This window comes from Muscardinus avellanarius (assembly GCF_963383645.1).
Source record: "Muscardinus avellanarius genome assembly, chromosome: 2".
NCBI lineage: Eukaryota > Metazoa > Chordata > Mammalia > Rodentia > Gliridae > Muscardinus > Muscardinus avellanarius.
The window spans coordinates 30,429,912-30,446,819 of record NC_137787.1 but is presented as its reverse complement, the minus strand read 5'-3'; the positions used below and the strand labels follow the sequence as shown (position 1 = coordinate 30,446,819).

At 41.6% G+C, this 16,908-nt stretch overlaps 1 protein-coding gene across 1 annotated transcript in view; it reads right to left on the bottom strand.

Moving 5' to 3' along the window:
- The window catches only part of PLEKHM3 (pleckstrin homology domain containing M3), a gene marked incomplete at both ends in the record, with an annotated part of 178,419 nt that overhangs the window by 151,904 nt on the left and 9,607 nt on the right, over positions 1–16,908 (bottom strand). The window contains one exon of the mRNA XM_080719921.1: positions 2,069–3,001. Within this exon, the coding sequence (XP_080576047.1) occupies positions 2,069–3,001 (933 nt within the window). The remainder of the gene's footprint in view (positions 1–2,068; positions 3,002–16,908) is intronic.

Below are 16,908 nucleotides of genomic sequence, written 5' to 3'. Positions count from 1 at the left end.
CCATGTACAAAGCAAGCCAAGAATCCACACATATCACAAAGCAACTGAACACTGCACTCTCTGATGGAAGAGGGTGCATTTAAGTGAAAAAGATTTTTTTTTCTTGGACTGTGTTACACTATACAAATTAGCATTTTTCCACTCCAAATTACAAACCTACCTGTGTCCTGTAGAGCTACAAACCGAAGCAGGAAGGTAAAAGCTAACTGGATTCCCTTCTATTACCCTGCCCCAATTGGTTCCCCAACCAGCCACATTTAGTGAGCTTCAGATTTAGACAGCAAAGGGAGGCATTCTATCATTCAGAATCTAAAGCGACTGCCAGGAAGTCCTGTCCCTGCGCAGTATATGACACTTTCCCTCTTCGTGTCTACTTAGCTTCCTCCCCTGCCTCTTATCTCTTTGTCTTTTTCCCATTTTGTTTTCTCCAACTGCTGGATGAACTGGGCTTGCTCTAGCTAACACCTCTCCTCCTTTAAGTGAGAAGAACAGTACAATACAGCACAGAACACGGGCAGTGCACACACTGGATGAGCATGGATGAGGTAAAAATAGGCGATAACCTTGTGTAGTCTTTGAGACTTTCCTCAATCTCTTACTGCCTGATTCAGATACTCCAGTCTACCTTGAGAACGAAGCTGAGCTGTCATCCCTTATGCTGATAATACAACAGCTTTGTTGCCTGACAGTAACCAAATGCCACAGAACAGTACTGTAATTCCAGGATGTTCACAGACAAAGTACTTAATAAATTATTGTTGAGTGCCTGAACTTTGAAATATATGTTCCAATATATTAAGGCACCTAAATATCAATAATTTCTTATAAACTATGCTAAAACTAGTGTCTCCTTATTTCAAACCATTTTCCAAAAGTATATAGCTGACTAAACACTGGCACAAGGATGTAGGCTACAGAGATATGCACATAACCTGGTGAGGCTTCGTAACTGGCTCAGTGTTCCTCAATGCTCCCATCCCACCCTGGAAGTCTCTGAGCCATTGTCATGGAGGCTCCGGCACAGCAAGGATGGTTCGCTTTCCCCCGATTATGTAAATTATTCTTCCATAGAAATGGCCATCATAACTAATAATTTCAATCATAACTAACCTAAATTTAACACATAGACTTTCATTTTTCTATAACTATCCAAACAGGAGCAAGAACAAAATTTTAAATTTCATCTTGCCTGGAGATGAGCTTGTTGTTCATTTTTAAACAGTATACTTAAGTCTAATAGGCTGAATTAAAACTTTCCCCAACAGGCTTCTATTAAGGCGATCTTCGTGCTACATTTATCATCATAAATCCTGGGGTTTTAGTGAAAGGGAAATAATTTCAATGTAGTTTATAGTAGATATAGATCTGGTGTAGTAAATTTTTTCCCTTTCCTTCTATTTTGCTGTTTAGGGGAAGGAAGGAAGAATGGGAAGTAGAGGAGAGAGGCAGTCATGAGGTTTTAGATGCAACAGAGCACTTGTCTGGAACTCCACTGTGCCTCACCCTCACGCAGCGGCTCCAGCAGCCCTGCACTCATCACCACGAGGCACAGGCCTGTGGTGACTCAGGAGTCATCTGCTGAATGATCAACCACCCTGCGTTAGCCAGTTCCGTATTTTCTGTCAAGGCTGACTTTCTAGATTCCACCTTAACAGGATTTGACAAGGCCATGATCAATGAGTTAGCGACCATGACATTTGCCTTGCCTAAGCAGCTAGCTTCAGGCCTGTTTCTTATGAGAAGATCTGTGACATCCACAGCCAGTGACCTTTACTCAAGAAGGCAGAGGAAATGGAATCACCGCCAACTCGGGAAGCCTAATTCCAGTCTGGCTAGGCTTCAGCCAAGTCATTTTGATTCAGTGGGGTTGAACATAGCTGCTTCTGTTTACTTTACCAACACATATGAAAATAGACAATTTTTTAAAATATAGAATACTCCTTGGAGGAGAGATGCTTTTTGTAAATAGGAGGTATCAGTGGCTGTCCTATTGAGGAAGTTTTAAAAATGAATTCCAATTATAGGATTCAGGATGGCTCTTTAGTGAGGCTAAAAATCTGCTCCATACCTGCACATTTGAAACTCTGGGCAGTGAGTCCTCGTTCCAAGGATAAAGTCGTCAGGATGCTCAGGAAGCTGGTGGTCACGGATTGCCGCTTGCTCTTCCTGAGCTCATGCCCACCCGTCTGATCCTTGGGTTTGTTTCTCAGTGTGACTTGCAGGTTTTGCTCTGAACTTCTTGCTGCATTGGCAGCTGTCTTCAGAGCCTCCATCCATTCCTGGGCCCTCTGCCGGGTCTCAGCTCGGAGGCGGAGAACATCCTGGGGGAAAATGACTTGAAAGCAAGAGTCACAGCCATCCAGGTTATCTATCTGGACAGCCAGACACACATCCACGTTGTAGCTCAACAGGGGATCCTCATCTAGCTTGCCAGGCTGAAAAGCCATAAGGTAGGCCTTGCTCAGCACAAATGTAAATGCCTTCCAGTTGTTTTGGATGGTTAGTCTGTACAGTGTCCCTGATTTGAGGATGTTTTGGTACTGTTTGGGGCTATCCAAGACAGGGGAAGGTGACAGCAGCCCATTGGATTTCTTCTGTAAACAATGATTCTGTGTGTAGTCAACATGATGACTGAGCCCTGGGGTGTTTGCCAGCTCATCCTGCCGTCCCATGTAGCCAGGCACAGTGGCATGCACGACTTCCCAGAGCTTCTGTCCCCAGTCCAAAGCCTCCCAGGGTGACTCTGCCTTTAGCTGTAGCTGAGTGTTGTCATAGAGAACGGTATCCACCACCCTGGCCTCAAGATTGCCCAGGACAGATACACTCTGGAAGTGTGAAAGCTGGTATGTGGCAGAGAGGTTCTGATTCCCACTGTTGTGGAGGCTGTAGAAGTTCAAGTTGTAGGGCGAGAGTTCTGCGTAACAGCTTTGCCAGTAACTGTCGTGGTTCTTCCTAATTTCCAGGTAACCCTTCTTCAGAATGTTTGGGAATGTCTTGTGTTCTAGAAAGAAAAAGAAAGGGAAAAAAAGGTGAAGTATTGATTAGTTATGAGAAGATAGGTACAAGGAGCCAAACAGATCAGAAGTTAGCCAACTTTCTGGTTCAAAGTAAGTAGAGATAGAAAATTTCCAGGATAACACCTAACTGGCAAGATGTAAATGGGTAAAAAAATCTTTTGTCCAAAAAACTGAACTACCTTGGTGAACAAGTACAAGAGTGAGTGAGTGAGTGAGATGTGCAGAGGTCTGTGCAGAAGACAGAAAGATGGTTATACCGTGTAGGCCTAGGACCCAGACACACTTTGCCAGGAGTCCTTGCTTTCTAGGTAATATTCTGCAGGTTATCAAATACATGAGAGAGAACACTCCTTCTGCCATCTGACCTAATTCCCTGCTGACATTCTTATCTTTCCTTAAGTTTGCGAAGCCAGGATCAATGAAAAGAGAGAGCATGAGATACACTGCTCACAAGCTCAGACTCACCGATTGGCCCTCCAGGGGAAGCCCCCAGGCCTCTCGCCGTGAACTTATCCCTCCAGCTCACTCTTGAGGTCTCTGCTCAGATGGCCATTTTCGCTCTGGGCCTGAATGTGCTTCTGCTCTTCCCTTGTCTGGTCGGGCTCCTTCCCATTGTTCAACCAGTGATTGCACATTCACCTTCTTTCAGAGTCTGTCCTGACACCCCTGGCCTCTCTCTACCTCACCTGCCAGCAGAGGTCCCCACGTCAGTATCAGGTATCTCTGCTATGTTATTCCTCTGTCGTAGGTTCTTATCAGACTACATTACAGTAGTTCACTTAAGTGTCCAAAACAAAATAAATTATAAAGTTGGTTTTAAATAGCCTGCCTTCCCTACTAAGCAGAAATACTTTTCATCTTTATATCACAGCACATAGTACAGTGCCTGGCACGTAGTAGGTGCTTTCATAAGTACTTTTGGGAATTAGAAATAAAGCTCCTAACACAATAGCCAGCACGTGATAGGCACTTTTTCCTCATTTTCCCTTCTCCACTATTTCACAAGTTTATTTATCTAGTTGCCGGGCGTGGTGGTGCACGCTTGTAATCCCTGAGCTTGGGAGGCTGAGACAGGAGGATCGCACAGGTTCAAAGCCAGCCCTCAGCTACTTAGTGAGGCTCTCAGCAACTTAGTGAGACCACATTTACAAATAAAGTATAAAATAGGTCTGGGGGTACAGCTCAGAGGTAGAAAAGTCCCTGGGCTCCGCCCCTAGTACCACACACACACACAAAACATTTATCTAGTCATGTTATCTTTAATCTATGATGAACTGCAACATATACCAGTTTAGTACTTTAATGAAAGGGACTGTCACTGGAGAGACCACCTGAAACTTTCATCCGCCAGGCAAGCAGGAGAACCCTCCCTGGCAGAGATTTTAAACTCTGAGATGTTTTTCCATCTCTTTGCTGACACACAATGGAGACAGTCACAAACTACCTGAGTCACTTCCTCAAGAAGACAAATCAAACTCCCAGAGAGTATGATTTCTGCTTTTGGCTACAGAAAAAAAAAAAAAAAAAAAAAAGACTAAGATCTTGATCTTAAAATAAACCAAAAGAGAAAAAAGGAGAAATGAGCCAGAGAAAGTCTATTTCACCTACTTTACATCTCTGGTCGTGACATTCATTAGTATTTCTGTGGTAACTCGAAAGCCATTAATTTCTTGCAACCCACACTAATCCTTTTGTAGGGAGAGATAATGGAGGCCTATTCTCAGGTTCTCTTTCTCTTCTGACAATGCAATAAGGGAGGCAGTGCTGTTAGAGAAGCTGCCACCACCTCTCTCATTTCCATCAGCTGCTGACAACGGTTCAACCTCCATAAAATGATGATGACCATGTGTCCTTCTATTTCCATCTGTCCTGTGACCTGGCAGCTCAACTACAAGTCTCTGGGTAAAAAAAAAAAAAAAAAAAAAAAACCTCTCTTGCTTTTAGATAAAAAATTTTCATCTTCTCTTCCTACATCCCTGAGAGCTTTTTACCACAGTTATTAGTTAGAAGTTCGACTTTAACTGAGCCCCAAACCCAGCAGCAAATCTGACCAAAGCCTCACTTTCCGACAGCATAAACTAGAGTGGAAGATGCCAGCTTAGGGGGAGGGAATAAGAAGTCCTTCCAGGGACTTTCCAAAGGACAAAGGTGAAAGAATGTGTTGTGTTCCAACACTGAGGAACGTTTCTTATCTCTGCCCTGCACCTCAGCTCCAGCCTCTTTAGACGGTATGTAAAACAGACAGAAAAGAAAAGGTGTTAATCATGGGAAACTGCTATAGTTTTTTGTGGACTTTCTTAAAAAATAAGACTGAAAAAGAAGAAAGCAAAGGTGATCAGAAACCCATTTTCTGGGGTTCCGTTCTTTTTGGGTGGGAAGCTTACAGCACACCTTACTAATGTTTTCTGTGTGAAGTCTTCATTATCTGAATCCAGAGGGAGGAAGGACTACTATTCTTCTCTAATTTCTAGCAACTGCTACTTTCTGTTGGATCTGAAGTTTATTTTTCATATTTTTTTCTACTGAAAACTCAGATGCTATATATTTAATCTAAACTAATTAATTTGCCATAGTTCAAAGTTATGTTTTCTGGACAATGTCATTTTAACTCATTTAGTAACCCCCTCACATGTTTGTTTAATTTTGTAGTACTAGGGACAGGACCCAGGACATTTTACCTCTGAGCTACAACCCCAGGCTTATTTATTTATTTATTTATTTATTTATTTATTTATTTTTGAAACAGGGTCTCACTAAGTTTCTGAGGCTGGATTCAAACCTGTGATCCTCCTGTCTCATAGTTTTTAAAGTGTTTAGTTTCTTCAGTTTAAAATTAGGAACAAGACAAGGATGCCCACTATCACCACTCTGTTTCAATATAGTCCTCAAGACTTTTGCCAGAGAAATAAGACAAGAAATGGCTATCAAAGGAATTCAAATAGGTAAAGAAAAATTAAAACTATTTTTATTTGCAGATGATATGATTCTATATTTAGAAGATCCAAAAAAATCAACCAAAAGACTACTAGAGTGATTAACAAAGCCAGCAGAGTAGAGGGATACAAAATCAAGCTAAAAAAAAATCAGTAACGTTTCTATATGCCAACCATGAGTCCACTGAGAAAGAAACCCAGAAAACAATTCAATTCACAATAACCTCAAAACTAATTAAATACCTAGGAATAAACCTAACCAAAGAGGGAAAAAACCTCTATAATGAAAATTATAAAACATTAAAGAATGAAATTAACGAAGACCTTGGAAGATGGAAAGTTCTCCTTTGCTTTTGAATAGGCAGCATAAATATCATCAAAATGACCATTCTATCAGAAGCCATCCACAGAGTCAATGCAATCCCTATCAAAATACCAATGTCATTCTTCACAAACCTAGAAAAATCAGTTATAAATTTTATATGGAGAAACAAAAGACCCAGAATAGCCAAAGCAATTCTCAGCAATAAGAACTACAATTCCATACTTTAAATTATACTACAGAGCTATAGTAATAAAAACAGCGTGGTGTTGGCACAAAAAGAGACACATAGAACAGAGTAGAAGATACAGAAACAAATCCACACACTTATAGCCAATTGATTTTTGACAAAAGTGCCAGTCACATACAGTGGAGAAATGTTGTTGGGAAAACTTATTATCTAGTTACAGAAAAATGGAACTAAATCCTTACCTCTCATCCTGCACAAGAGTCAACTTTTAGATGGATCAAAAACAGAAATTAGATGAAAGACTGTGAAGCTACTAGAGGACGGCAAGGGTCCAAAATTCCAACATATAAGCACAAGTATAAACTTCTTCAATAAGACACCAAAGGTTCAGAAAATTAAAACAAGAATTAATACATGGGATAGCATTAAACTAAGAAGTTTCTATTCATCAATGAAGACCATCAGGAGTCTAAAGAGAAAGTCTACAGAATAGAAGAAGATCTTTGCCAGCTATCCCTCTGATAGAGACTAATATTTAGAATGTACAAAAAGAACTTAAAAACTTTACACTAAAAAAATAACCCAATCAGGAAATGGGAAATTAAATTGAACAGACATTGCACGGAAGAAGAGATACAAATGGCCAATAAATACATGAAAATGTTCAACACCATTAGCAGTCAGGGAGATGCAAATCAAAACTATACTGAGATTCCATTTAACCCCAATCATAATGACAATCAACAAGAAATTAAAAAAAACAATAAATGTTGGCAAGGATGTGGGGAAACTGGAACACGTCTACACTGTTGGTGGGATTGCAAATTCATACAGCCACTATGGAAATCAGTGTGGAGATTCCTCAGAAAACTGAAAAGGGATCCACCATATGATCCGGATATACCAATCCTGGGTATCTTTCCAAAGGGGTGAAATTTGAGAGCTACAGTAATTAATGCATAGCCATGTTCATAGCAGCACAATTCACAATAGCCAAATTATGGAACCAACCTAAGTGTCTATCAACAGATGAATGGATTACAAAATTATGGGATATGCACACAATGAAATTTTACTCAGCAATAAAGAAAAATAACTTTGTCATTTTAAAAAAATAGAAGAACATGAAGAACATTATGTTAAGTGAGATCAGCCAGTTACAGAAAGTGAAGAGTCATATGTGTTCTCAAATATGTCCAAGCTAGGGAGTAATGAAGATACTACAGGCACTCCAGATGATGAAGGAGAAACCTCCGTGGAGCCAGGGAGGTGGCCTAAGGGAAGGGGAGGGGGAAGAGTGAGGCTCATTAACAGAATTACTGCCATCAACTATGTGTGCATATGTGAAAATACCAATGTCAATCTCAGAACTCTGTATTAGGAAGGGAGAGAAGGGGAGACGGGAGGGGGGGAGCACCAAGTGCTGTGTGCATGTATGTCACTGTAAACATAACTTACATTATGATGTGAGACTATAATGCACCAATAAAGGCATATTTAAAAATAAATACAAATAAGGTGTTTCGCTTCACAAATGAATAATATAATCCCAATCTTAATACAAGTGATCCAGATAATATTGCTAACAAAATTTTCACCATTTCCCCAGCAAAAACAGAAAGATGATCAATCTAAATCAATGTGCATGGATTTTATAATGAAAAATTCCTCATTAAAAAAAAAAGACCCATGCCGGGCGTGGTGGCACACGCTTGTAATACCCGAGCTTGGGAGGCGAAGACAGGAGGATCGCGCTGGTTTGAAGCCAGCCACGCTGGCTTTAGAGACCCTGTTTCCAAATAAAAATATAAAATAGGTCTGGGAGTGTAGCCCGGAGGTAGAAGGGCTTCCAGGAACCCAGTACCACCAAAAACAAAAACAAAAAAAAGACCCATTTTCAAACTCTCCCATTTCCCCATGAGTTTTGACTTTAGCTAGTATGAAATTTGGTCCAGTTTCTCCTCAGTGAGAACCCCTTTGCCTTCTCCTCCTGTCCTTACGGTCCCCGGGGTGGTGGTTTCAGGAAATTAATTGCTGCTGCCTGAAGAGGAAGAGGGGATGTTCCTGATTGAGCACCTGTTTCACTTCGGTACTGCCAACCCCGCAGAGTTCCTCTTTTGCTGTTATTTCCTCTATCAGTTCTAGAAAACATTTCCATTCTCATGGTCAATCTCCTTCACCGAGGCCTAGTCCACCTCCCTCCTGGCTGCGTCAACTGTCAGAAGGCTAAGCTTTCTGGGACTCTCTTAACTCTTCCATGGCCCTTCTCAGGCCAAAACTCTTCACAGGTTTCATGGAGCCACACAGTAAATTCCACAAGCTTTAGCTTGGCCTTAAACGTTTCAAACACTCAAAAGCACGGGGAAAGGCAAAACGAACATCAGGTACTCACTGCTCAGCTCAAAACCATTAAGTGTCTGTCATCCTTGTTTTGTTTCTCCCATACCTTTCCAACTTTTGTTTTTTATGTTGCTTTTATTGTTGCTTTTTTTTTTTTTTTTGCTAGAATGTTTGAAAGCAAATCACAGACATCTTACCCAGGATATATCTCTAATCTAACAAATGAGAACTTTAAAATCTATATATGATACTATCTTCACATACACATCCCCAAATTAATAATTCCTTATATAATATCCAATCTCTGTCTAACTTGTCCAAGTTGTCTCAAAACATTTCTTTAATACAGATGGTCTGTTCAAATTATGTTCACATCTTTTGAACTACAACAGTTTCTTTTCCACTTTTATTATGCCACATTTTATTTAGAGCTTCACCCCAGCACCATGCGTGTGTTTATTGAAGACACGGGTATGTTTTTCCTGTTTAATTTTCCACATTTTTTATTTGGTCAAGTGTACCTCCATAATATTGCTGAAATGTTCATCCATTTCCCATGGCTTGCCAGCGCTCCTTAACGCTCCAGGTTCAGCTAGCTGTTACCTGACTCTTCTCTGTTGCTCATCACCCCTACCCTTGTGCACTCTCTCATCAGTCCTCTGCCTGGTTCCCTTCATCTCTGTTCATCCAGGTTCTCCTCACACGTGAGGCCTCTTATAACATCTCATCTGTACCTGAAGCCTTTCTTCATCCCCTCTGGCTAAAAACAACCATCCGAGCCAGGCGTGGTGGCGCATGCTTAATCCCAGCGTTTTGGGAGGCTGAGACCGGAGTATCGCAGTTTGCGGACAGCAACTTGGTGAGACCCTGTTTCAAAATAAAGAATAAAAAATAGGGCAAGGGTTGTAGCTCGGAGGTCAAATGCCCTGGGTTCCATCCCGAGACCCATAAATAAATAAATAAATAAATAAATAAATAAATAAATAAATAAATGTAAAAACAACCATCCTTCTCTGAAACCCCATGGCTCAATGTCTATTCCATGCTTATGACCCATAACATTTTTGTCTTATATTTAAAATACCATATCACATTCATCAAGTATTTAATAAATTTTATAATAAAATTATTCTGAAAATCAGTAAGAAGTATAAAAAGAAAAAAAAAAGTTTCAATTTCCACATCCCAGTATCACACTCCTCCTGCCTACACTGTGGACTCCTTGGTATGAACCTTTAAGGCATTTTCTATAAATATGTATAGATAAAATAATTAGGTATGTTCGAATACATTACATACATATTTATTGAATTGCCTTGTGTTTTCATTTTGGCTATTTAATAAAATTTGCCTTTCTAAAGAACATCATGACTCAGATTACAATAAATGAAAAATTTAGGTAATCTACCGAAAGAGTCTGAGTGATCTGTGTCGACACAACAAAAGACCCACAAAAGTAGGAGTCCGAGGATCAGGCGACAGTATGAAAGACAAAGAACAACATTTCAGTGTTTTCAAGGAACTCAAAAGCCTGTGTGGTAGCAATAATACGAATCAAAATTATCCAAAAAGAAACAGCTAAGTTCTTATAATAAGATTAATCCATGTGAAAGAAAGCCAAGGGTGGATGGAGGACTCACAGTGCACGTACATGTCCTCAGCAGGACGCCTCCCTGTCAAGTCCAGCAGATGAACAGCTTCTGTCACCCTTGGTCACCTCTGTTTCTCCATAGTTGTCTAGGCTATAGTTAGCCATAAGGTTTACTGATGTTAAGATCAAGGAAACAGGATTTGCAGTGATTAGAAGGGCTCAAAGATAAGGGGGCATCATAACCTGATAGAATCAAGATCTTTACTGAATACCAACTATGTACAAAGCAAGATACACAAAGGTGTATCTATCTGCTTTGCTGGATACACAAAGGTGATTTTTTTTTGGTGCTAGAGAGTGAACCCAGGGCCATTCTACCTCCAAACTATATTCCATCCCTTTTTATTTTTAATTGTGAAATAGCATCTTGCTAAGTTCCTCAGGCTCTCATCAAGTATCTTAGGCTAGCCTCCGATTGTTAGTTCTCCTATCTCAGCCTCCCAAGTACTGGGATTTCAGGTGTGCACTACCGTGCCCAGCTGGAAGTTCTTAAGCTGCTTACAGTTTGCTCGTGGGAAATGACTCCAATATGAGAACATACACGAGAAAAACCATAATGTCACTTTAGAACAAAGATACTCCTTCAACTGGGTATTTCTGCACTCATACCCAGTGCCAGTGACTTATACTCAACTGTTATTGCCTCTTAACTTCTCCCCCCCCACCCCAGTCCTGGGGACTGAACTCAGGGGCATTCTACCTTTGAGCTACATCCCCAGCCCTATTTCTTTTTATTATTAACCAGGGTCTCACTAAGTTGTGGAGGGCCTCACTAAGGCTGTCCACGAACCTGGGATCCTCCTGTCTCGGCCTCCCACGTACTGGGATCACAAGTGTGCACCACCACACCCAGCCTCTTAACCTCTGGACACCATCTCCAGCTTCCCAAACTACAATGGCGCTTGGTTCAACTTCACCTCATGGTTCTGGCCTAGGAATTGCAGCTCTACACTGACAGCCTGCAGCGTGGAAGAACGCGGTTAGACTTGCTCAGAGCTGCAGAACTCCCTAATTGCTGGCCAACTACCTGCTGCCTCCCTCTTCCAGGCTGCACATTCCTCGCGTAGAGCAGCCTCAAGGCTTCCGGACTCCGCTCCTTCAGCGGGACTTCACTCTCAGGGGCCTCTTGCACATCGCTGCACACAGGCTGCCCTGCTTTGGGCTCCCCCTCACCCTCAGCCTAGATAACACCCCCCCCCCCCCGCACTATCTGAAGCAGACACAGAGGGCAACTCTTGTGACTACTAATGGCTGCCAGGAACTCTGCATGGAGAAAGATGCTAAGGCCACATCTACACTCAGTGGAAAAGAGTGCTGTGGTATCACTGAGGTGGGTTACATATATGTTATATATTTGCCCTCTGGTGTTTGGATCTTCATCAACACAATTTCTTACTCCCTCTGACTCTAGAGAGCAATTCCCTTTTCCAAAGTAGAAACATCCTAGAGCTTTTGGAACTTTTGGCCATAAGGTACTTATCAATTCTAACTTGGTACCCTTTGTTCGTGTGCTCATTACCCCCTCACCTACCTTCCACTCCGCCCTCACGAGGGCCTCCATTACGGGACCTTCCACCTCACCCCTCACAATATCTTCCTTGTTTCACTGGACTCTTTCCTTCTCTAGATTCTGTAGTTGATAGTTACAGCTAAGCTTGTCTTCTCTTCCTTGCCTGATTTAACCACAATTTTGGATCACCTGGATCACCTATATTCTCTATTTAAGCCTACCAATCTTGAGCAAGACACAGAAATGCTAAGCCAGGCAAACACAGATGCCTATTGCTTAACTTCTAACATAGCTTTAATCCTGATAGTGCATTTTTATTTATTTGAATAGCTACAAAACACCATCACAATTTTTCAACACCATCTTAATTTTCCTCAAACACTAAATTTAACCATCTCTTTCTTTGTGCACTGTAGGGAGCTGCATTACACACACCAAACTCTGCTCCAGTTCCTCATCACGCTAAACAATTCACAGCACAAATGCTTGGTGATGAAGGCCACACGGTTGCTGCAGCCAAAAAGCCTATATCCAAATCCCAATTCTGCCATCACCAGCTGTGGGATCAGGGGCGAATTCCTTCACCTGAGTCCCTGTTTCCTCCTCTTTACATGGGGCTAAGATCAGTGCCTTTGAATTATATCTGATACTATGTGTTTAATGCACATATCCTATTTTAGTCTTTACAAATGGAGAGAAGGAACTTCTTGCCTCCTTGCTAAAAGCTCCAATCTCTCTACCAAATTCCTCCCTACTTCTCCAGGATCCTTTCCTCTGGACCATCTTACAATTCTCCGTATACTAACCTCTACTTTTCCTCTACTTTACAAAATCTTAAGATTTACTGTGTCTACTAAAAAAATAAAAAAAGTCCACATGATCCTACCTTTTCTATGCTCAATCTCAGTGAGACCAACCCTTACTACTCAAGTTAAAGAACCCCTCTCAGTCCTCTCTGTCAAAGGAGTCTCTCCTCCTGAGGACAGGGACTGTGTGTGTGTGTGTGTGTGTGTGTGTGTGTGTCACTGGAGATGGAACTCAGGGGCATTCTGCTTCCAAACTATACTTCTAGTCCTATTTTATTTTTATTTTGAAACAAGATCTTGCTAGGTTGATGAAAGTCTCACTACCTGCTGAAGCTGTCCTCAAACATGCAATCCTCCTGTCTCAGCCCCCCCAAGTACTGGGATTACAGGGTGCTCCACAATGCCTGGTTAGAACAGGGACTGTGATATCTCCTTTACCTCATATGCCAGTGGTGGCTCCATAAGTTTTTTTTTAATGTATCAACAAAGGACTATACTAAATCTGTGGATATATCAAATAAATCAGACTCAGATCCTGTGAACAGAGTCTAAAGCTCAAGAGGGGAGAAAAAGATGTGTCCCAAGGTGTCTGTAACACGTGTTAAGAGCGCTCAGAGCCTCTGCCATGCACAACTAAAGGCTCAGAACCTCAAAGAAGCAAGAGAGGACTCCTGGCTGGGAAGTCCCTGAGAGTCTCAAGGAGAGCATGGTGTCAGAGATGACTTGAAGAGACGATGGTCCTGGTTATTCAGAGAAGGCAGAGGGCAAAGGGCGATCTAAATGGTGAGCCTTTCTTTTTCCTTCACCAACATATACTCCATCTGTCCTATTAGAACCCTTTTGCTTTTCTCAATCACCACTTTTCCTTGTTGCACAGTCACTCTAATTTGAGCCCTCATCATTTTACATCGTGACAACCAGAAGAGCTTTCTAATTACTTGCATCACTCTGATCCTTCCACCTACCAGTCCTTTCCACACACCGTGGGGGCCAAAGGAAAGCCAGTAAATAGCGTCCTGTCCTCACTCAAGTGCTGAGCCAGTCGAGATCAACAGAGGGTAGCCAGCACACGGAGATGAGACAGCCTGTTGGTGGAGGCAGTTTAGTGTGAAGTGCCGGACTATATAAACTTACCTCTGAGCCACAGGCAGCACTGATGGCCCTAGGGCCCCTGGGGGAACACACAGGAAGGGCAGAGAGCATGCAGGAGAGGTGGGGGAGCTGGCCAGAAGCAATGTGAGGGAGGAGCTACCTAGTTCTTCTCTTAAGCTTGCCGATGAGTCACTCCTCCTTCCAGGGGTAGAATATACAGAGACAGAGAGCGGCTGAAAGTCCATTCTAACTGATGCCCCTTTACATGGACACGCAGGCTGGTGAAAGGAGGGTCCCTGCTACTTCAGCACCACCCTCACTCCTGCCAAATCCAGATTCTCACAAAGTACCTTTCTAATCTTGACTCTCAAGAGATTTTCAAGCACTTCCTGACAAAATACATTAAGTGCATTTGTCTGGTTTTGAATATCCTGCATAACCTCAGCCCACTACTCTCCAAAACGTACCCTTGTTCCAGGCCAGCGACCTGACCACTTTCCACACGCCATGTTCCCTCCACCTTGACTTTGGGCTCAACCCTTAAAGCCCAGCTGAAGCCTTTCCTCAATGAAGACGTCTCTGGCATTCTACAACACAATCATTGCCCTTTTCTTTGCATTTTAGTTGATAAAACAGTTTCCAAGTCTGTTTCATGTTACAGTAGACAGTTATGCTTAAACCAGAAAAATACTTTTAACTAATTTTACGTCTTTGTTCTCCTTATTACAGGCACAGGAAAGAAGTGAAGTTAACAAGATACACATTAATCTTGATAGTGCCACAAATGTCCTTAGCAAAGAATATGAAGAAAAGGGCTCTACTGGGAACCTAAGGGAGACTGTGTCGTGTATGTTTTAAATATGCTCCTTGCCAGATGTGGCAAGAGGCTGAAACAGGAGGATCACAGATTCAAGGCCAGCCTCAGCAACTTAGTGAGCTCTCAGTAACTCAGCAAGACCCTGTTTAAAAAAAAAATAGGACTAGAGGTGTAACTCAGAGGTACAATGCCCCTGGGTTCAACCCCCAGTACCATAAAATAAATAAATATTTAAATAAATATGCCCCCATAGGCCTTAGTACAGTGCTGGTCAGCATAGTACACAGATGTTATTCCACAGGTATTTTTAAAAGAACTTTTATTGGTACATTATATAATAGTTGGGCTCATTACATATTTATACATGTACATAACATAATTTTGTTAGCTTCCCACAGATATTTCTTAATAATCTTATTCTGTCAGAAACAAACTAAGTTCAATATCCCTTCTATGGCCACTTTGGTGACCTTTCTTTATGGTAAAAAGAAGATATCACATTCATTTTTCCCTTCATAAACCTAGAGGAAAAGGCAGCTTATCTGTGTAGGTGTTAGCGAAATAGACTTGTAACATATCTAGCTACTTATTAGCTAGATACACCAAATTAGAGATGTTTTATATCCAAGTTCTTTGCTATAGGAAATATTGGTCATAATATAGTCCTGGTCAATTTCTCTTTTCAAGTGTGAATCTGATTAGGAAATCACAAACCCTAAATTTTTATTTATTTATTTATTTTTGTGGTACTGGGAATGGAACCCAGGGGTCTTCTACCTCCGGGCTACACTCCCAGACCTATTTTATATTTTATTTGGAAACAGGATCTCTTAAACCAGCTGAGGCTGGCTTCGAACCTGCACGATCCTCCTGTCTCAGCCTCCCAAGCATGGGGAGTAAAAGCGTGTGCCACCATGCCCGGCCAAACCCTACATTTTTAAAGTAGAGGGTTTCTGCCTTCTAGGGAAACCTTTGCCTTTATAATAAGTTTTGACCCAGTAAACTATTCCAAACATGAAGTTTCAAACTATTTTCTTTGCCATGGTAAGCTTTTCACTCTATTTCTCTAACCTAGAGGAATTAAATATCAAAGAATTTTCCAAACCTAGACTCCAGATTTTAAGCTAAGTGGCATCCCATTGGTCTATCTTTGTGCAACCTGCAGGATCAAGACACTTAGAGCCAGCGGGACCCTGGAAATCCCACCAACCTAATTCCCCTGGGGCAGAACCTGTCAGTTGCATTTGCCAAAAGAACCCTAATTTTGTTCAAGTTTGGTAGTCATATGCTCAGGGGAGATGGCCTCTCCTTTGCCCCATGGGAAGGATTATAATTGGTTTGAGCCAATCACAGTATTCCTATTTTCCTTTGCTGGAAATTACCTTGGGGGTAGGAATGGAGCCCAGTTCTGAAACTGAACAGGTACAACTGGGGCCTCTGAAAAAAAGACCCAGAGGAGATGTCCTACTTCCCCTTCCTGACTTTGGCTGCTGAAATAAAAGGAAATGAGCCTTGTGGCTGCTGGAGCCACTTTATACCAATGAGGGAAGAGAAGAGACATCACCAATACATTGAGAGGAGCAGAGGAAACAGAAAGCCCATGTCTTTGATGACCTGACGCTGTGAACACCACCTCTGGGTTCATGTTAAGTGTTTGCTGTGTATACAACACTTGACACTCACTAACTGTTCAACAGCTGTTAGGCAGATGAAAAATAAGACAGCAGTGTCTTACTACCTTTTAGTTGAGTAGTCCATCATTTGCTTCTAAAAGCATTCTAACTGATGTAAGAGATTGAGAAGGAGTCTCCAGAAAACAAAGTAACTTAGTCAAGGTTATACTACAAAGTAGACAGGTTGACAGTGAAACTCTGATCTCCAGACTTTCAATGGAGATCAGACTGTGTTTTATTTGTGTTGGAAGGAATGAACCCCAAATGTCCTTGAGTTTGAGAACAGTTTATATAGAGCAGTTATGTGCCTTCTCTGGAGCTGGGCTGCCTTGTGATTCTAGCCCTACCACATACTTGCTGTATGGCCTTGGATGAGTTCAACTTTCTAAACCTCAGTCTCTCATTGTAGAAGCAGGACAATATCACCTATCATGTTAAACTACTACGCATTTTAAATAAGAGAATGAATAGATACTTACTATCACTCAGGTGCTAATAAGCAAAGTTAACTCTTGTGAAATAAACTATTATTATGCATATTAGATAAGATAATGAAT